General features: G+C 33.7%; 1 protein-coding gene across 2 annotated transcripts in view; it reads left to right on the top strand.

Annotated features, from left to right (window-relative positions):
- LOC114325672 (serine/threonine-protein phosphatase 6 regulatory ankyrin repeat subunit A) overlaps positions 1-22,154 on the top strand; it is a 314,485-nt gene that overhangs the window by 233,825 nt on the left and 58,506 nt on the right. For both annotated transcript variants that reach the window (XM_028273796.2, XM_028273793.2), the window contains exon 19: positions 17,973-18,205. In XM_028273796.2, the coding sequence (XP_028129597.1) occupies positions 17,973-18,205 (233 nt within the window). The remainder of the gene's footprint in view (positions 1-17,972; positions 18,206-22,154) is intronic.

Below are 22,154 nucleotides of genomic sequence, written 5' to 3'. Positions count from 1 at the left end.
AAAAATGTTAGATGCATTGTTTCTGTAATTGCCTTACTTTTTAGTTACTATCTATTTTTAATGTTTTAAAACTTTTCAAAATCGTTTAAAATAATTATATTTTTTCTATTTATATCTTATTTATACATATTTTTATACATTCAAAGGGGGTGTAATGCTAGCTCGCGTCCGCAGGTAATACTGCACGTGCACCCTGGGTAAACTAAAGAGCTAGCACAAGAGGCGCCAGACAATCTTTCCTAAAGATCTCCTGGCAGATATCACAGTTATTTTGGAATAATTATTAAAGATGACACAGTTATTGAATGGAGTTTCCAAAGAAGAATTTACAAAAGAAATTGGACCCAGTGTAAGAGTTTGCCAATTATAGAAGGTATAAGTAGAGCCAAATGTCAAATTTTACACAAACTATTAAAAGATAACGATATTGATCTGGTCGCATTACAAGAAACGCATACAGAAAACGAATTTCAATTGAGTTCAAGAGGAAAAATCCCCGGCTATGATCTACTGGGTGCTACCTACGACAGAACCTACGGTGTAGCAACTTATGTACGTACAGACATAGAAAATGCAGCCTTGATTTCTACTTCTACCAAGAACAACATCCACGAGGTAACTGTGAAATGTGATCTTTATTTTTATACAAAAACTGTGATAGAGCCATACGCTAAATAAATAAAATAAATTTAATGTTTTATTGTTTTCCATGCAGTGACCTTTGCTTAAAAAAATATAATAAAATAAAGAAAAATTAATATGTTGAGATCTATGACAGTGCCTAAAAGATGAATATAGTTTCAACATGATATTGTTTTATTGTATTTAAGTAATTTTGTTAAAACAAAACAGGCATGTTTGTTAAAAAAAACAAACATGTTTGTTTTGTTGTTAATTTTTTAACGCTGTAGATTTAAGTAATTATTGTATATTATAATTGAAAAAAAAGAACAAGAAAAAAAAAGAAAAAAAAAAGAGAAAAAATAACAAAAAAGAGAAAAAAAACCAAAAAAAGAGAAAAAAAAAGGAAAAAAAAAAGAAAAAAAACTAAGAAGATGTAAACCTCCGAGATGTTGAATCGGGTTTATGTCTTAGCGTAGTAAAAAAAAACAATTAAAAAAAGAATAAAAAAATACAAAAAAAATAAATATATACAAAAAAAATATATTTACATCCAAAATAGTGTATTTTTTTAGATAGTGGTATATTAGTTTGTTATGTACCTATATTTAGAGTTAGAAATACAGAAAAAATTCCTCTGATTGAAAAAAAAATGTTTGTTTTTAAAATAAATTATCTGGCTAATTGGCTCAGCCAAGGCCATCAAATTCACACAAAAAAACCTTTAAAGTAAGATTAAGATATGTAATAAAAAATGGATTTTTGCACTACAACATTCTAATTCACGAAAAGCTTTCATTATATATCATTTTTCTGTTAAACTGTATATTATGTATTATGTAAATATTTTCTAAAAATTAGATCGAGAGCCCCTCTCGACTGACGCAGAATGGATAGAGGAGTTGAGTTACAACCAGCCGATACCAAGAGCAAATCTTCGTAAAAAGCGACCACCGGTCACGGGGAGTAAGTTCTGGTCAAATTAGTGGCTCTGTCCTGTGTCGTGTTCTGTCCTACGTGAAGAGGCCTTTGTGTAACTCTGTAACCCCTGTGAAGATACCTTTATGTTAAACCTTTTCTCTCGTCATGTTTAGCTGCATTTTTAGGTAAATGTTTTAGGTGTCGCGTGAGCTTTACTGTCCTGTTCCTGTATCTATTTACTACTTAGATTTGTCTACGTGTTTTTTGTGTCTTTTGTCTTTTTAAACGTTCTCGCCGTTTTTGAGAAGAATATGCCAAATACTTGTAAGCTTTTAATGTTTTTATATTATTATTTGTAAAAATGAGCATCTAAATATGTTACCGTAGTTTTTTAGAATACTCTGCAATTATGTTATATTATATTAACGCGAAAATTCGTTAGAAGCAAAAACATTTTAGGCATTAAAAAATTTACTTATAATTTTCTCCTATAGAGTGACTGTATATTTTACAAGTAAATAATAAAATTCTAATTTCAAAGAATAATAAGGGGCAAATAATAGAACAGATAACTTACATAAAATAATTACGCGCAAATAAATATCATTATAAACTTGTACTGACATCAAACGGCACAATTAAAAATAGACAATTCTATATCCAAACCCATACATACAGGGTGATTGATTAGTAGGGTAAAGCTCAATAGCTCCGCTATAGTAATAGATAGCAATAAAAGTTAATAACAAAAATTTTAGCCACCTTTGAGCTTCACATTACAAAATTAGTTAGAATGTTACAGGATGTTCGATAACACAGTGGCAGACCAAATTTATGTTTTTTTTTTTAATGGAACACCCTATATTTTATTTTAAATTCGAAATCCTGTTAACTGCTCCATCACAAAAATATAAAGGTTTGTTATGTTATATAGGGTATTTACAAAGTTATAACCAATTTTATATGAAAATCGTAACAAGTTCAACTCCCTGTATAAATAAAAATAAGCAAAACAACAATGGTTTGTTAATGCCATATTTTTTAACGTATTGTCAAAATTTTCAAGAATGGTCGATATTGCTAATTTTCTTTATATCAAATACAGGGTGAGTCAAGACGCAAGTACATTATTTTCTCAGTAATTTTAAATGGAACACCCTGTATTTTATATCACTATTGAAAAGTACCATTACCGTACTTTCATTTTTAGATAACATTCCCTATGTCTAAATTTATTAGTTTTCGAGATATTTTCATTTTTCAATAGACCAGTAGCGTGGCCACCCAAATCACCAAAATTTAATAAACTGGACTGATTTTTTTGGGGTTACGTTAATAATGAAGTTTATAAAATACCTCCAACAACAAGGGATGAGATGAAAAATAGAATACAAAGTGCATTTCGATGTGTTAATTTACAAATGCTCCGTAGAGTAAGTAGCTCATTCAATGATCGTTTTTAGGCGTACATAAATGTGTTAGGAGATAATTTTGAACACCTTATGTAATTAAATATTAAAAATATTTTATTAAAAGTAGCTTCTAATTTTTTCAAACATGTTTTTTTGCAAAATGTATTACTGATAAATTATGTTTCGTTCTGTATAAAGCTAAGGATATAAACACCGAATAGCGATAAAGGTATTTATTGATAGAACCGACACTAGGGTAATTCTACCCCGGGAGTACTTCCGAACACTGACTAATTACTGATACGCGATTAGCTAAAGAATAATGTAGACTGATGAATGCTCTTTCTCTAGGCCAGATATCTTGGTTTTATAGAAGCTTAAATTGGGTCATTGGTGACACGATGCCCGCGTGATTTGTATATTTAATTAAGGTAAATAATTCTACTTTTGTCAGCACTTTCGTGTCATTTCCAAATTATATTGTTGATAATTGACCAATTTGGATCTAAACTAATAATCTACGTGTGTGAATATAAAAACAAATAAATTCGTGCAATCTACTGGGTGGTATAATTATTCTGTTCAATATCGGATATGAATTCTGAATATTTGTTATTGGACATACTGCCCGCCGGAAAAGCGGTCCCAAGTGTCAGTGTTCGAAGTTTACAAGTATAACATAAACATAAGATATAATAAGTATATTTCTAATATTACAACATAAATAGTTTATTAATAAATAGTTTAAGAATAATCAATGTTTCTCCAACTGTTAACTTAGCTTTCAACGTCCGACTCTATATTTAGATCAAAATTGGGACTATTAGATGAAAAGGTGTTGAGAGGGATGTCGGCTTTGGAAGTCGACGGGGAGTCGTCTTTCCGGTTACGAGCTAATGTAGGTACCTCGTGTTCGGGTTTCTGACTAAGTGTTTTAACTGAGCGACATTTTCGTGTAACAGGACAGTATTTCCACAATATGAGCAGACCAATCACCACTATCGAAGTAATGACCCCGGTGGCCGTTAAATAAGCCCAATGTGATTCGTGTATCTTTCGCCAAGGCGTATGCGCGACTTCTTGCTCCAGACTCTCTTCTTCCAATAGTATAGTACGGAACTCATCTCCTTGTGTGTTAATGTGTGTGGGTTGAGTCGTACTTAACTTACGTCGTCTCATCGTCAGCAACTGCGCTACGGGAGTGATCGGAGTCTTTAGGTAACTGGTTATCGCTGTCTCCACTCCACTGCTAGTTGGGAGTAGTGTGATGTTTTTCGTTTGGGCGATGCATCGGGACGAGAGTTTCAGAAATGTGACTCGCTCCAGAACTCTTTCGTTTCGATTTCCATCACAGATAATGGACAGGTGTATCGGAATCGGTGTGATTATTAACCAGAGGTTGGGTGTACCCATCTTACTCCACTGAGCTTGCTGTATTGCCCGGGTAACCACTGGACATGTGCTATTCTTAGATCGCTCATAAATTTCTTCCAGTATACAGTTTGGTTTGGTATCCATGTTCATTACAGCCGTTGGGGAGCACGCTATCTGTGCCCGTGCCAACTGTAAGCATCTTGCTTTATCTTCTGCGGTCAATTCGAAGTAGTGGAGAGTGTTATAATCTACAATCAGTAGATTTCTTGGGGCGACAAATGAATGCAACACTGACCCCTCGACCTTAAGTGGTATCGCAGTGACCTTGAGCATGTTGTAATTATTTCTCCCTGTCACTATGAAGTAGCCGATGACCTTTATATATTTGTCGTCATGGCTAACCTCCGTTTCTATAATGGGTTGTCGTCGTATTTCCACTCCTTGTGGTAGTATCTTCCCTGCTCTTTCTATTAACTTGGCTATTTGACCCGGCTTTATTATATCAATGAAATGGCCGTGGTTGTAGTGAAGGTTTAATATTCCCTCGTAAAATTGAATATATTCGTTTATGAACTCCGTAACTTGTAATGCTATAGTTTGTATTCGTAACGTGCTATATTCGGTTTCTAATCTTTGTGCTTTGTCCTCTACTTCGTTGAGACCTCTAGATATATCTTGTAGACCGGTTGTTAGTGCTTTTTGGAACTTATTTAGTTGTTCATTTATCCTCATCTCCGTGTGGTTTATTGACGTTATTGTCTCTAACATTATCTCTGCCTGATGCTGTGACCCCTTTATCAATTCTCTCTGGTTTTTGTCTAGTGTCTCAATGTCACTATAGGCTTCGTCGTTCACTCCAAATATGGAGGTTAATATTGTGCCTAATATTCCTCTTTTTTCTCTTCCTTTTATTTCTACTGTCAACGCCTCACTTACTGACTCCGCCTTCCTTCGTCCTTCCTCTAACTTCTCTATTATCTCTTTACAGTATTGTTGATTCTTGCCCCTTGTTCTCTTGCGTGTTTTCTCGTCTTCCGTTATTTTGTTCTCTGGCGTTGTTGGAATAATTATTTCCTCCTCTGTACCTGTCCGATTGGTACCCGTTTCTTCTACTGTTCGATTCTCTTCCATTTCTTTCTTGTGTTTGTTCTCCTTTTGTTTCATTTGTGGTTCTTCTGTTGCCTGTGTTTCCTTTTTCATAATGCAACATTTTGTGGTGGTCTCCGCCACACTGTTTGCACCTAATCTGTGAAAAGCATTGTTTCTCCTTCTTATGTGCTAGGCAATTCGCACACCATTCTTTTTCTCGTATTATCCTGTTCCGGTCTCTTACATTGAGTTCCTGAAATTCTCTGCAGTATGGTACTCCGTGATCTCCGTTGCATATCACGCAACTCATTCTTGTTTTATTACCCGATCCTCCATGCTTCTCTTGTCTCTTTTCTGACTCCAGCAGTTCCAGTGTTTGGAATCTTCGCTGTAAAAATGTTTGTGTTGATTTGTACGTCGGTATCTCTCTACTGTCTCCGATGTGGTTTTCGTATAGCCTCCTTGTTTCATTGTCCCATTTTGTTATGCTAATTCGCGCTATCAATGGGCTCCACGCTTCCGTGTCTGTTCCTAAGCCTCCTATGGCTTCCAGGCACTCATGGAAGGTGTCATGTAGTGATTTCAGTGCTCTAGCGGAAGATTCCTTTACTTCCTGTGCTAGTAACATCCTGTCTATTAGTTTAAACAGTATCATCCTCGGATTTTCATATCTTTCCTTTAACATGTTCCATGCCACTTCGTAGTTGGCCTCGGATATGTGCAAGTGTTGTATCATCCTGTGGGCTTCCCCTCTTACTTGTGTTTTTAGGTACTGCATCTTTTCTGCTTTCGACAATTGGTCGTTTTCATGTATTACCTTCGTAAACAGATCGTGGAAAGTTCTCCACGTTTCGTATCTTCCTTCATACACAGGGATTTTTACCTGCGGTAATGTCACACCATCTCTTCTCTGTGTGCTGTCTGGTCGTTGCATCCCAGGCCGTATTTTCTTTAAAGTCTCCCTGACTTTCCTCCTTAGCTGATCTATCCTCTCTACTTCGTCACTGTCTATAACGTCTAGCTCATCATTTACTGTTGCTTCTATGATGAGTGTGTTTATTTTCTCCATGTGTTCTTTCAACTCTGCTTGCAGTTCTTCATCGTACTGCAAGTCTTGTTCATATTCTTGTAATAATTCCTCGATTTTTTGTTTTCTTTTTTGTATCTCCTTTCCTTTTGTTGTCTTTCCTCTTTTCAAGATTCTTCCATATTCTTCCAATAGGGTTTTTCCCTCAATATATGTCTTAAAGACCTGCTCGTAGTATTTTGTTTCGAAGTATTTGTCTTTCGTTACTCCACTCTCTAGTAATTTCTCGTGGTTATGCACAAATCTTGTCCAATAATCCTCTAACCTATCCTGGCGCTCTTTAATGTATTGTTGATTCTTGCGAGATCCAGGGTCTCTTTTAAGAGACGATACCTGTTTACAAATCTCTGCTCCAATCTCTGCTTGCTTGTTCTGTACCGCTTCCATGTTTAAATTCACCTACTTTTATCCAGCAGTAAGTGGTTTTACGGTATTTTTAATATGTTATTTATATTTTCAATTTACTATGATTCACGTTTAAATGATGCGGGAATTTTACTCTTTTTGACCTTGCTGACGCTCAGTTTTTCTGTAGGTCAGTTGTACATGTAGGTTAATGTCGTCAAGCAAAATATTATGTTACACAACTATAAATAGAAACCTCTCGGCTACTATGTTTAATTAAAATTATGCAATATGAATGAAATACAAAAGCAATATGTGCCTATTAACGTATACGTTTTTTCTTTATCAAATTTTTAAATAAAAAAAATAAATAGGTAGTAAATATTTGTAGGGATAAATACCGTTTATTATTATTATATAGGCAAAAAAAATATATCTATCTGTAAGTTAAATAGTTTGGGTTTTAATGGCAAATATTGTATATAATGCACTAAAAAATGTATGTATGTATACGTCAATTAGTTTGGGTTTAAATGGAAAATATTGTATATACGATACGTAAAAGTTGGAAAAATATTATGTTATTCAAAAACTTACGGTTTTTTCTTTATATTTCTGGACGTTGCGGCTCTCCTGGTTCTGGAATGGCTGTGCAAGTGATCCTGTAGTTTGTAGGTTCTGTAGTGGCTTTCTGGATCTGGCTTCTGGTTCTGTAGTTCGATCTCTGGCTCTGCTATGGCTTTCTGGATCTGGTTTCTGTTCTGTATTTCGATCTCTGGCTCTGCAATGGCTTTCTGGATCTGGCTTCTGGCCTGTATTTCGATCTCTGGCTCTGCAATGGCTTTCTGGATCTGGTTCTGCTCTGTATTTCGATCTCTGGCTCTGCAATGGCTTTCTGGATCTGGCTTCTGGCCTGTATTTATTTGTTACATTGTTACATTTACATACAAAAGTAGTGTTTAATTGTCTTCACAAAATATTGTATTTTGTGTTTGTGTGTTTTTTTGTAAAATTTATTACTAATTTTCTTTGTTTATTTGTTGCATTTACATAAAAATTAGTTTTTAATTGTTTCAAAAATGTTGCATGTAGTGGGTTGTGTTTTTGTTTGTAAAATGTATTACTAATAAATTATTTTTATTTCTTTATTTGCTACAGTGTTACATTGATTACCGGATTGATAATCGGTAATCTTCAATTGTCAATTCAGTCATGGCTTACTTAAAATTTGGATAATTTAAACACCTAAAATAATTTGCTCTGATAAATGAAAATATCTCGAAAACTAATAAATTTGGGCATAGGGAATGTTATATAAAAATTAAAGTACGTTAATGTTACTTTTCAATAATGATATAAAATATAGGGTGTTCCATTTAACATTACTGAGAAAATAATGTACTTGCGTTTTGACTCACCCTGTATTTGATATAAAGAAAATTAGCAATATCAATAATTCTTAAAAATTTTGACAATAAATAAAAAAATATGGCATTATTAAACCATTGCTGTTGTGCTTATTTTTATTTATACAGGGAGTTGAACTGGTTACGATTTTCATAAAAAATTGGTTATAACTTTGTAAATACCCTATATAACATTACAAACCTTTATATTTTTGTGATGGAGAAGTTAACAGGATTTCGAATATAAAATAAAATATAGGGTGTCCCATTTAAAAAAACAAAAGTTAGGTCTGCCACTGTGTTATCGAACACCCTGTAACATTCTAACTAATTTTGTAATATGAAGCTCAAAGGTGGCTAAAATTTTTGTTATTAACTTTTATTGCTATCTATTACTATAGCGGAGCTATTAAGCTTTACCCTACTAATCAATCACCCTGTATAACAAGGGATGTTCGACAGGGATGTGTGCTTTCCCTTCTTTTATTTAACATTTTTCTCGGAAGCCATATTTCAAGCGTATGTGGAAGATGCAGAGGTTGGAAATAAAAGTGAATGAAGTATTGATCAACAACATACGATATGCTGATTATGATGTCTCAATTTGTGAGAACATAGCCGATCTTCAACAACTTGTCACTATAATTGGAGAATACACTAAGCGAATGGAATTAGAGATTAATACCAAAAATATTAAATTCATGATCATATCCAGAAACTTGGATGCACTTGAAAACTCCACCATAACACTGAATAGCAAGTCCATTGAAAAAGAAATTTGAATACCTGGGAACGTGGCTTTTTGAAGACTGAGCATCAGACAGGGACGTAAAATGTCGCATTGAGTAAGCTCGACAAGCTTCCGTGCAATTCAGGAAGGTACTGACGTGTTTAGAGTTCGATCTTCAACTGAGACTAAGGTTTACTAATGGTCGGTGCTGCTATACGGCGTAGAGGGCTGGACGCTTAAAACGAGGGATATAAACAGATTAGAAGCCTTCGAAATGTGACTTTATCGCCGTATCCTAAAGATACCATGGACGGCGAAAGTAACAAATGTAGATGTCCTTAAAAGAATCAACCAAGAACGCCAACTTTTCGAAACCATCAAGAAAAGGAAAACAGCGTATTTGGGTCACATCATGCGAAACGAAAAATACCAGTTCCTTTAACTTATAATTGAGGGTAAAGTTGAAGCCAAGAGAGGAATAGGAGGCAAGAAAATGTCCTGGCTCCGAAAGATAAGGCAATGGACAGGGATTAATGACATATAATCTTTTGTTTCACATTTCAAGGAACAGAGAGTTAATGGAAAATGTGATCGCTATCATCCATTAGTGGATTTGCATTTGAAGAAGAAAAAATATCAACAGCATGTTTAACTCAAAGAAATAAATCCTATCAAGAATCGGACAAGCTAGGAAGACACTCATGAATATGAAAACATTTTTATAAAATTAGAGCTTAGTCTATAGCTCAAAATCCAAATGTTCAGATGTTACTTTTTCTCTGTCTTATTAATTCTGTTAGTGTATGGCTGTGAAAGTTGAACAATGGACTCTGAAACAGGAAAAAGAATAGATATCTTGAGTAAACAAAAAGAAGCACAAGAATAATCAAAGAAAGAAAAGTAGGTACAATACGTGGGTCATGTGGTGAGAGGTGAAAGATAAGAATTACTCCAAATCATATTGGAAATTAAAGTACAAGGAGAAACATCAGTAGCTGAACGACCTGAGGGGATGGTTTGACCGCTCATTTGCAGAAATATTTCGTGTATAGCAGTTTCAAAAGCTACAACTGGCATTTGGATCCTCAACTTTCTAAAGTATACGTCGCAATAAAAGAAGACATGGAACTGGATGGGTCAGATGATACCTACTGAAATAGAGGTCATTCACCAACACGATGCCATACTCTCTAAAACGTTGCCATAAAAATTGCATTCAAATATAAATAGATGGAGAATTATGAAGGAAATCTATGCCCAGTAGTAAACTAGGGAAGATTAAATGGTGATGATGAATGAAATATAATTATAAATTTGCTATAGGAAGATTATCACTGATAATCACTCCTCTTAATTTCGAGGAAAACAACGAAAAGCCCTAGATACAAAGTTTAATACTTTTTAAACAATTAGAATAATTGAAATAAAAATATAATAAACAATATTTTAAATTTAAGACTTTTCGTTAATAAACTGCTTTCTGGCTCCCGTATCTCCGGATTTTACAATATATAATCACAGAGACGACTAAAATAGGAGAAAGCAAAGGACACTTAGGCCACGCATTTACCTTCTCTTCGTCTAGGAAAAGGACCGAAAGACAGTTTCTAAATACTCAAAACTGAGTAAAAATGGAAAAGATAAAGACAGTTTTTGTTTATATTCGATTCAGAGTTGGACCACCATCTCCATATAGCTATTTCAGCATCCTCATGTCTCCTCAGTGAAGCTATGCAGTCACAACTCTGAAAGGAATAAAAACAATCTGCCTATTTAAGGGAAACCATCGCGATACAATGATTCCACCTTTTGAGACGCAATCTAGCGACATCTCTCGTATTACGAGGAAAACAACGAAATGCCCTAGATACAAAGTTTACTACTTTTTAAACAATTAGAATAATTGAAATAAAAATATAATAAACAATATTTTAAATCTAAGACTTTTCCTTAATAAACTGCTTTCTGGCTGCATCCCGTATCTCCGGATTTTACAATATTTAATCACAGAGACGACGAAAGTAGGAGAAAGCAAATAGAGGACACTTAGGCCACGCATTTACCTTCTCTTCGTCTAGGAAAAGGACCGAAAGACAGTTTCAGAGTTGGACCACCATCTCCATATAGCTATTTCAGCATCCTCATGCCTCCTCAGTGAAGCTATGCAGTCACAACTCTTATCCACTCCTCTTAAGTTATGTAAATAATGTAATCTCATTTGCTCGTATAGATGATATATTTTTGTAAATTTGCAATTAAATGAAATAGGATGAAAATAACTAAAATTTGGCGATCTTAGAAGAAAAATTTAATTCGTCTAATACTTGTCATATACTTTTCTTTCATAAACGTTAGAATGCTTTCGAGGACTCAGATATAAAAGTTAAAAAGAATTAATTACCTGAATAATATTCTTAACTATTTAGCGTTCTGACAAACATTTTAAAATAAAAACGAAAATGTTATACATACCTATATTTTGTACCTTTGTATCTTCATGTCTTTGTCAGTTTTTTTTATTAGACGTAAGTATTTTTCAGTACCTAAACTTTATATTTTAGAAATTTTTTTGAATATATCGACATTTTTGAAAATTCTTCAAAATTATCTATGTTTTAACTGACATATCTTCTTCATGTGCCATCTCCGCCACGGAGGTTGGCAATCATCATAGCTATTCGGACTTTAGAGACGGCTGCTCTTGAAAGAGAGCCGAGAGAAAAGAATGACGTTGCGTCAGATGAAAATCCTGATTTAAAATATTATAATTACAATTAATGTAGTTCTGCAAACCTTAATTGAAGGAAAGATCGAAGGAAGAAGAGGAGTGGGCAGGAAAAAATGTCATGGCTCCGTAGTGTCAAACAAGGGACAGGGCTAAGAAACATAGGAGATATAATACACACTGCAAGGGATAGAGAAAAATGGTCAAACGTGATCACGAACATCCATTGTGGATTGCTTCTTCTCTTCTTCTTTTTGTATAGACATGACTCTGTCTGATTTTTCAATGTGCCTCTAGTAAGTTGTCGTTCCATCGTTTTCATGGTCTTCCCACTGATCGTCTTCCTATTGGGGAACCGTCTCTCGCTGTCCTGACTACCCTATTTGTTGTCATTCGGCTTATGTGGTCATTCCATTCTATTCTTCTGTTTCTTACCCAGTTATTAATGTTATCCACCTTGCATCTCCGTCGTATATCTGTACTTCTAGCTCTGTCCCATAGAGTCTTAACATCGATTTTTCGAAGGGTTTTCATCTTCGCTGTTTCGAGCAATCTTTTTGTCCTCTCTGTGTCGGGTCGTGTTTCTGTCGCGTATGTCATTATTGGTCTGATGACTGTTTTGTAAATTCTGCCTTTAATTTCTTTTCCGGTATTTTTATTTCTCCATATTGTGTCATTCAGGCAACCTGCGGCTCTGTTTGCTCTATTCACTTGATCTCCCCTTCTGTTTCGAGCCTTCCGTAGCTAGATAGTGTGATGCCTAGGTATGTAAACTCCATCACTTGTTCTATTATCTGACCTTCCATCTCCAATTTACATCTTATTTGTCTTTTTTGAGGAAATTAACATGTTAAATTTTCTGGCGATTATGTTGAATTGGTGCAGCATACGTTGTAAATCATCTTCATTTTGGGAGATTAGTATTGCATCGTCCGCATAGCAGATTATTTTACGTTGTTTTTCTGCCATTTGGTATCCTTTTTTAGTTCTTACTTTTTTTATTATTTCGTCCATGATCAGGCTGAACAATAAAGGACTCAAGGAATCCCCCTGTCTTATCCCATTGCCGGCTTCAATTGGATCAGTTAGTTCATCTTCTACTTTTACTTTTATTGTGTTGTTCTGGTGATGTTTTCTATCGTTTTAATTATTCCTAGGGGTACCTCTCTCGAGTATAACAAGTGGATAACGTCCTTTAATGTGACTCTGTCAAATGCTTTCTTAAGGTCCACGAAACTTAAATATGGCGGTTTGTTTTATTCCAACGATTTCTCTTGAAATTGCTTCATTATAAATATAGCGTCAGTGCAAGACCTTCCCGACCTAAAACCTTGGTGTTCTTCTGCTAATGTTATAATTTCATTCAATTTGTTTGTTATCACTTTTGTTGTTAATTTTAATGTTGTGTTTAATAAGTTAATCCCTCTGTAATTCTCCGGGTCTGATTTGTCTCCTTTTTTAAAGAGAGGTATTAGGATGCTTGATCTCCGTTCTTGTGGTATTCTGTTTTGTTCTATTATTTTTTGTATTAGTTTTAATAGTTGTTTAGTTGGATCTTGTCCTCCGTACTTTAGGAGTTCGTTCGATATTCTGTCCTCTCCTGGAGATTTTCTATTTTTTAATTTTCTTAATGCTTACTTCACCTCTCCCACCTCGATGTTTATTTCTTCGTTTGTCGTAACTTCAGGTGTTGGTGGTTCATTATCGTCGCCTTTAGCAAATAGAGATCGGAAGTAGTCTGCCCATGTTGCCTTCTGAATGTGTTTCGTTTTTATTAATTCGTTCATCTCCTTTCTATGCCCTCTGATCATTCTCATTAAAATCATTGTGGATTGCATAAGAAGAAAAAGAAGAATTACAATTAAGAAATACCATAGGAACAACCATAGGAACAGAAATGAAGAAACATTACCTACGTTATATTACTTCGAAGATAGAGAATATTTTTTCTGGACAAAACTGTGCTATGTCTCCAGGACATGTATAGGATTTTTCTGTAGACCTATATTTCAAAGCATTCGATCTTGCTTCTATAATTTTTTTTAGAGTCCATGTTTCAGCTGCGTATTTAGCAATGGGATAAATAAAGACAAATTTCTTTAACTAAACGTTCAGTCTATTGCATGAAAAGCTACAACAATTGGTTTTCCTGTTACCCGTATTGATTGATGAAATTTCTTAATGGCTCTCTAGCAACTAGAACTACCTCAAATTATAGTTCAGCGGAAAAAGATTTAAATTCAGTTCATTTAAGGGGCTAGGCGCAAAATCTTGGTCCAATGCTATTCTTTTTGAATCCTGAGAAAACAAATAAGTATTTTTGAAAAGTTTAAACGTAGATTGAAAGATTACATTATTACCAAGGCCCGAAAGTCCCTGAAAACTTCTTTAATGTTTATTTTAATAAGTTACAGGGGTGAAAAAAAGATAAAATTTGGTGTAATTTTTAATTTCATTATTTCATTCAAAAGAAACTTTTTGTTTATTCTAACGGACTTTTGGCCCTCGGTAATAATGTAGTCTTTCATTCTGCGTTTAAATTTTTCAAAAATATTTATTAGTTTTCTCAGGATTCGAAAAAAATGAATGCATTTAAATAGCATTGGGCCAAGATTTTGCGCCTACCCCCTAATTAAGTAAGACAAACCAAACGGTTGTTAAATATACTTACAATTTTACTAAAAATCGTAAATTATTACCAAAAAATATAAAATGTTTATAATCCCGACTCTATTGATATAATATTCAGATATTGAGTATGATTAAACCATTTATAGATTTTTTAGCAATGTCCGTGCATAATATGAATTGGACTTTGGACTAATTACTGTATAATAAATCGCCAAAAAATCACAAGATATTATGTTATACAGCTTTCTGAAGGTTCTAAAAGATATATGACGGATAGCTGATACCAATTCCTTGAAGACGTAGAGTTAATTTTGCTTTGTTTATTAAACAATTGTAAAAAATGAAGAATCATTGTTTGTCTATAAAATGTTCCTCATACATTTTAGAGAAAAATGATGAATTATTTAATCAACTGTACTTGCCCAAAACAGTGGCAAATCGATACTTTGAGGCTTCAATTTTGAGATATTAAAAATACTGCAACATTTTCCGTTTCAAGTATATAACACATATTTATGTATATACATAATATACAATAATATTTAAATATTTCTTCTGAAATAATACTAAAACTAAATAAATTTTTTATAAAAAAAATTATTTATTTATTTTTCCTGGATTTTCCGATTTTTTAGGAAGATAAAGTAGCCCAGTTCTTATTATTTTCTCGAACTACCCCAGATTAAAAAAAAATAATATTCAACGTATCATAGAAGCCGAAATATTGCAAATTTTTCCAGCGCGCTTCAATTTTTAGTTCCATTCTAAAAGAAACTTTACACTTTACACCTTCTCTGTATATGCTATCTATAAATTGAATCATAAAATCTAGATCTTCATTTACAATATGTTCAATTTTGAGCTTTTAATGTTAATAAACAATAGAAGTGTGATTTTTTTATCGGTCAGACGGCTTAGCGCGCTGAGGCGCTCGATCGACAAATCTAACGGATTTATGATCGAGGTTTAATTCCCGACCCGGTCATTGAAAAATAAAAAAGCCAACGTCGTAGTATAAAATTCTACAGAATCTACGGCTTGGTCTGGAATGAGCTGGTGTCTGATCGGCCTATGGAGGAGCGGTACGGCTTTTGGGTTAATGGCTTGCGGCTTGGTGATACTCCTCCATAGATCCCTACCGGAAGGGTGTTCACGCCTAATAACGGTGTATATAGGGTGAGGCAGATAACTGGCCTATTAGAAATATCTCGAGAACTAAAGGCAACAGAATCATGAAAATTGGAGTAAAGCGGTTTTGAAGGATGATCTATTAAATAAAAATATTTTCATCTCTTTGCAACTTCCGGTTATACCGGAAGTTGCTTATAACCTCGTTTTTTTAAATGGGACACCCTGTATATTTTTACATTTTTGGATTCTCTTCGATGTCTTCTTTCTTAAAATATGACGTTTTGTAATATTATACAGGGTATTTTAAAATATAATTACTTTTTATTAATTTTGTAGCAATATTCACACCCTGTAGAATTGTAGTAGTTTGATATCTAAAACTCAACTTACGTTCAAATGATTTTTAATATACTCTACTATTGGTAAAAATCATTAGTATAGATAAATCTTTAATTTTAGTATACAGGGTTGGTCGAAACTCGGAATAAGTATTTTCTGAGTTTTCTTAAATGGAACACCCTGTATTTTTGTATTGTAGTGAAATGATATTTTATAGTACTTTTTTATTTCTTCAGCATTCCCTATACCTAACTGCTTTAATTTGTGAGTTATTGGTGATTCAAGCTAAACATTAATTGCAACAAAATTACGTAAAATTTTATTAGGTTGGCTGTGAAAATACTCAATCCCAAATAATTTTTCAGAAATAAATACATATTAATCCAGACTGGTCCTTAAAATTACCAATAATGGTTTAGCTATCAAAATACCTACGTAGTTAAGATTGTTGGTGCGATTAACAATTAAGCACAAATTAAAGCAGTTAGATATAGGGAATGCTTAAGAAATAAAAAAGTACCATAAAATATCATTTCATTACAATACTAAAATACAGGGTGTTCCATGTAAGAAAACTCAGAAAATACTCATTCCGAGTTTCGACCAACCCTGTATACTAAAATTAAAAATTTAGCTATACTAATAATTCTTAACAGTAGTAGAGTATATTAAAAATCATTTGAACGTAAGTAGAGTTTTAGATGTCAAAATACTACAATTCTACAGGTTGTTAATTTTGCTACGAAATTAATAAAAAAAACGTAATTATCTTTTAAAATACCCTGTATAATATTACAAAACCTCATATTCTAAGAAAGAAGACATCGAAGAGAATCCAAAAATGTAAAAATATACAGGGTGTTTCATTAAAAAAAACGAAGTTATAAGCAACTTCCGGTATAACCGGAAGTTGCAAAGAGATGAAAATATTTTCATTTAATAAATCATCCTTCAAAACTCCTTTGTTCTCGAGATATTTCTAATAGGCCCTTTATTTGCCTCACCCTGTATATTATATATAAATATAATCTAAAGAGAAAAACGCTATCTTGGTTCCTATTGGTCATAACTAATAACATAAAAGGTTCTTTTAAAAATAATTATGCTTTTTCTCCAATTCTTCAATAAAATCTTAAAGTTTTTTTAATATATCTTAAAATTGAGCCTCAAATAATCCATTGCAATCTGTTAAATACCTCTAGAGTCACTCTTTGAGCAAGTACAATTGTTTAAATAATCGGTCTCCGAGATAAACAAATTGAATAATTTACAAAGTATTTAGTCTTAACTTAAAGAACTTTTTAAGATCTACAACTTTTATTTGAACCATTTTTTCTAACATGTATAAGAAGCATTTTATACACATAAAATGATTTTTAACCTTTTGATTGTTTAAAAAAACAATGCAAAATCAGCTATACGTCTTCAAGGATTTCTTATCAGCTATCCCTATTATAATAGAACCTTAACCTTCTAGAACCTTTAAAATCCTGTATGAAGATTTTTAAGTGAAATTGATAATTTGTTCAAAGATAGAGTGGGAAATTACGTAGAGGTTTTTTATGTATAAATAAAAAGAAATTTTGTTATTTATATTTTGTTTACTGTACTTTGCACTAAATGTTTCTTCTTCGTTTAAGGGTTTGTTTAGAGTTTTATGTAAATATATAATTCTATATAAAAGATTATATTATATATTATGTGTTGTTACTATTTAAATGTTAAAGCTTACTCTTAAAAGCTTCTCTCTTGATCTTTTTGCTGTATATAGCAATCGCTAAACTATTTGGCATGTTTTTCGCAAATATTGTGATGTCTGCGTCTATTGTGTGGCATGCCCTATGTAATAAAATTGCAAGCTCAATGGGGGCTGACATTAAATATTTAACCTGATGTTCTCAGTGATAATGAATCCCATTCTGGCGTTCGAGCTGTTGTTTTTCGCCGTCTTCGGCCAAACGACATACGACGAGCTGATAGTAAAACACAGGGATCCAAAGATACCACCGTTTCGCCCTTTATGGACTGACAATCTCTTCAAAGTGGTGTTTGGTATCTACATGTTGGTCTCGGTGGTTGTGCTCATAAACCTTCTAATTGCCATGATGTCGGACACGTACCAGCGCATACAGGTAATTCGCTTTTTGTTTTGTGATTCCAGTCCAAAAGAATCCGATCAGCGCTTTTGAGCTGCTGTTTTTTGCGGTTTTCGGCCAAACCTCGACCGAGCAACTGAAAAGCTATGGCCCAAATGCCGCAAATCGCTCAAATAACCAACCTCCGTGGACGGAAGTTCTTTTTAAACTAGTTTTTGGAGTTTACATGTTGGTGTCTGTCGTTGTACTGATTAATCTGCTCATTGCCATGATGACTGATACCTACCAACGCATTCAGGTATGACAAGGTAGCTAACGATAGATTCTTGTGCTACCATTATGCTTCCTTAAGTAGATTTTTGCCCTTTGTCTTTCTGTCGATATATTTAAATCTAGGTGCATTGATTCACGCTCACTATTTACAAAAAAGCAACAGCTCAATTATGCCTAACAACTTGTATAAATTTATTCAAACTTATTTTTTAAAAAAGAATAAAAACATATGCAGCGCGAATATATTAAGAAAAATTTTATAGTTTTATATCTAATATTGATGTATTTCAGAACACATACAACATGCTAATAAATTAACTATTTACAAGAACACAAGTTTTTTAGAACTTATGATATCCTTTACGTTCATAAACTAAAGTGTTTCGTCCTGTTATGGATGTTTGATGGATGTACTGACAGAAAAGAAAAAGAAGGGGCCTCTTGGTCAATGCTCTGCTAATATCGTGCTATTGCAGAAGAGCAAAAAAATGTCCGAGGAGAATTTGGAGGATTAGAGAAGGGATATTAAAGAGGGCGGACTTAAGCTAGCAGATCGAAAGCGCAGTATATGTGGTTGGGAGGGACAGAAATAGTTCACGAAATCTAATTGCTTTGGAAAAAACTAGGACAAGTTGGGGAATTCAAATACCTTGGCTCCTACGACAAATGGGACACTAGATCAAGAAATTGCCTACGGGATACAGACTGGTAAAGGAAATAGGATATTCTGTGATCTAAAAATCGGGGAAGAACTAAAAGAAAAGATATACAAGAGTGTGGTAAGGCTTGCGTTGGTGTATGATGGTGAACTGTTGTCAGTAAAGAGGGTTCAGGAAAAGAAGATGTAGGTGTGAAGGATAGAGTTGTTAGAAGTTGAGGGAAAAAGAGGTAGTGGAAAACCGAAGAGAAGATGAAACGACTGTGTGGCAGACGATTTGAGAGATAAAGGTTTAAATGAAGAAGATACGATGGCCAGAATGAGTGTCGAAGAAGAGTAAGAAACAGCGACCCTTGAATAGGAAAAATCTGGGGAGAAGAAGATAAGTTTCTATAGTAAAAGTGATCTTGGTAAAGGGAATAAACAGAATATCATGTCATGTATATTATAATGAATACCACAGTTTTCACTGTATTCCTTCACTCAAGCGTTCTCTCCAGTTTTGCCAGTCCCTTCCTGCAGATTTCTTCTGTCCATTGCATCGTCCACTTCATTTGTGAAAGATCTTCAGGGTTTGCCTCTCTTCCTTCTTCCTATTGGGCTCCACTCTGCTATACTGTTTATCCAACGTTTGTTGTCTACTCTTCTGACATGTCTTCACCAGGTTAATCTCTTATGTTCTATGTTGCATATTATATATGAGTTCATTCCCATTCTCTTCTTAATCTCTATGTAATTTATTCTATCTCTTGTCTGTTGCTCTTATTTTATTTTTGGGTTTCTTATTTATTATTCAGTTTTCACACCCATAAGTCAGGATACCGATCTTGACGTGGTGTTATATATATTTTTTGTTTGTGTCAAATATCATGTCAAATTGTCAAATACAAGAAAAATAAACGAATGTTGTCACTAATTTACTATCCACTGTAGAATGTAGGTTTCTACCAATTGCTTTCATATTTCTCTATATTGCGCCGATCTAATCCACTGTTTACCTCTCACAGCCCTTATGTCATCTATCCATCTCTTTTAAAGTCTTCTCATGTCATCTACCTTGGTCTCCACTTAGATATTATTAGTGTAAATTTGTTATCATCATATCTGGCTATGTGACCGGCCCAGCATCATTTCATTTTTTTAATTTCATCCACGATATCCCTGATCTTCATTTAGTCCATGTGGTTAGACCGCTCCCGTCTGAAAAACATTTCTAATTTGGTTTCTCTGCGGATTCATATTCAAAAATGTCCCCTTTAAACAAATCTAAAGGGTATCGGGCGAAATTTTTTTAAACAAATACATAAGATCACCTTTTATTGCTCCAAAAACTATATTTTTAGGTTTTTTGAGTCATTCTAAACAAGAAAGGTATCTTGTGATTTTTCTCAAAAATTGACAGTTTTCGAGTTTAAAATCTAATAAATGCGAAAATACGCATTTTCGAAGCTTAAAAACTCATATTTAAATTAGTACTTTTAAGGGTGCCAATAACTTGGATTAAAGTTTAAACATTCCTTTTCAAGATTCCAAAGAGTGATCGGGTCTAACTTCAATTTAGACCGTAGTTTTTAATTATGCGTTTCCGTCCGGTTTTTTTGCCGGTGCGGCGCGCACTATTTGCAAAAATCTCATATTTTTCTGCGAAAAATATTTTTTCTAGATTATTTGGCACATTCTAAATAAAATAAGTTTCCTGACATTTTTCTCAAAAGTTAATAATTTTAAAGTTATAAGCGATGTAAAATCCGAAAAATGACAAAAAAAACACATTTTCGCATTTTAAATCGCTTATAACTTTAAGGGAGATCGCAAACCAAAGCGATATCCCTACATCGCATAACATACATTGCGGAAAGATACGCACTGAGTGTGAGTGTCACATCTGGTTTTCGGTGAACGAAATTCCACCGAAAGTCACCGAAGATTCACGAAAACCAGATGTGACACTCAGTGCGTATCTTTTCGCAATGCATGCCACATGCGATGTAGGATATTGCTTCGGTATGCGAGCTCGCTAAAACAAGTAACTTTTGACAAAAATGTCAAGAAACTTATTTTATTTAGGATGTCCCAAAAAATCTAGAAGAAATATTTTTCGCAGGAAAATAGGAGATTTTTGAAATAGAGCGCGCCGCACCGGCCAAAAAATCGGATGGACATACATAATTAACAATTAAAAAACTGCGGTCTAAATTGAAGTTTGACCCGATCACTCTTCGGAATCTTGAAAAGGAATGTTCAACCTTTAATCCAAGTTATTGACACCCTTAAAAATACTAATTTAAATATAAGTTTTTAAGCCTCGAATATGCGTATTTTCGCATTTTTTAGATTTTAAATCGCCTATAACTCGAAAACTGTCAATTTTTGAGAAAAATCACAAGATACCTTTATTGTTTAGAATGACCCCAAAAAAAACTAAAAATATATTTTTTGGAGCAATAAAAGGTGATATTATGTATTTGTTTAAAACATTGTTTAAACAATTTCTGCCAAAAATTCCGTCCGGCACCCTTCAGATTTGTTTAAAGGGGACATTTTTTCACCACATGGACTAATTCTACGTCATCTCCATTTGTTTAAGTGTATCTATTTATCTTAACATCGTGCTTAGCTCTTTTTGGCACCAGGATTGTTTTTGAATCAGTGCAACGGTGGTTGGGTATCGTTCTTGTTTGATCAATTTTTTTCGTTGTACTCTTGTCTAAGTATATTAATTTAATTTTTATTATTCCCTTCAAACAATCTGTGGTAATTTCCGGTATAAAACTTGTTTAGTACTATCACCTTGGTGCTTATGTTTTTGTTGTTGGAGAGTACGTAGTCTATCTCGTTCTTAGTTTTCTTGACAGTATTGAGGCAAAATAAATTTTCATTGTTTAAATACACTGCGCGTCAGAGAAAACGGGCGCCCCAAAAAATTGGTCATTTTTGATGTCTCGTATCTCTAAAACCTGTTGTCCGATTTAAGTAATTTTGTTAGTATGTTATAGCCTTATTCTGTAGCAATATCGCTGTAATCATATTGTTGCCAAACAGGTAAATTTTCATTGTATACTGGGTGTACGAATCAAACTGTGTTTTTTTCTCAAAATTCACCACACCCTGTGGAGTGTGGAATATTCTAGCATTTATAAAATACTGAAATTAAATCCCAACTATAGCCTCAGGTTTTCTTAACATTTTTTTTTATTCATTCGCTTATGTTGGATAATACAAAAGTTGGGTACTTTAACAACTAGCCATGTTCTTCATCAGTACAGGGTGTTTCTAAATAAGTGCGACAAACTTTAAGGGGTAATTCTGCTTTAAA

The sequence above is a fragment of the Diabrotica virgifera genome, chromosome 4, assembly GCF_917563875.1.
Source record: "Diabrotica virgifera virgifera chromosome 4, PGI_DIABVI_V3a".
Classification (NCBI taxonomy): Eukaryota; Metazoa; Arthropoda; class Insecta; order Coleoptera; family Chrysomelidae; genus Diabrotica; species Diabrotica virgifera.
The sequence above is the reverse complement of the archived record's forward strand: the minus strand, read 5'-3'. Positions and strand labels throughout refer to the sequence as shown.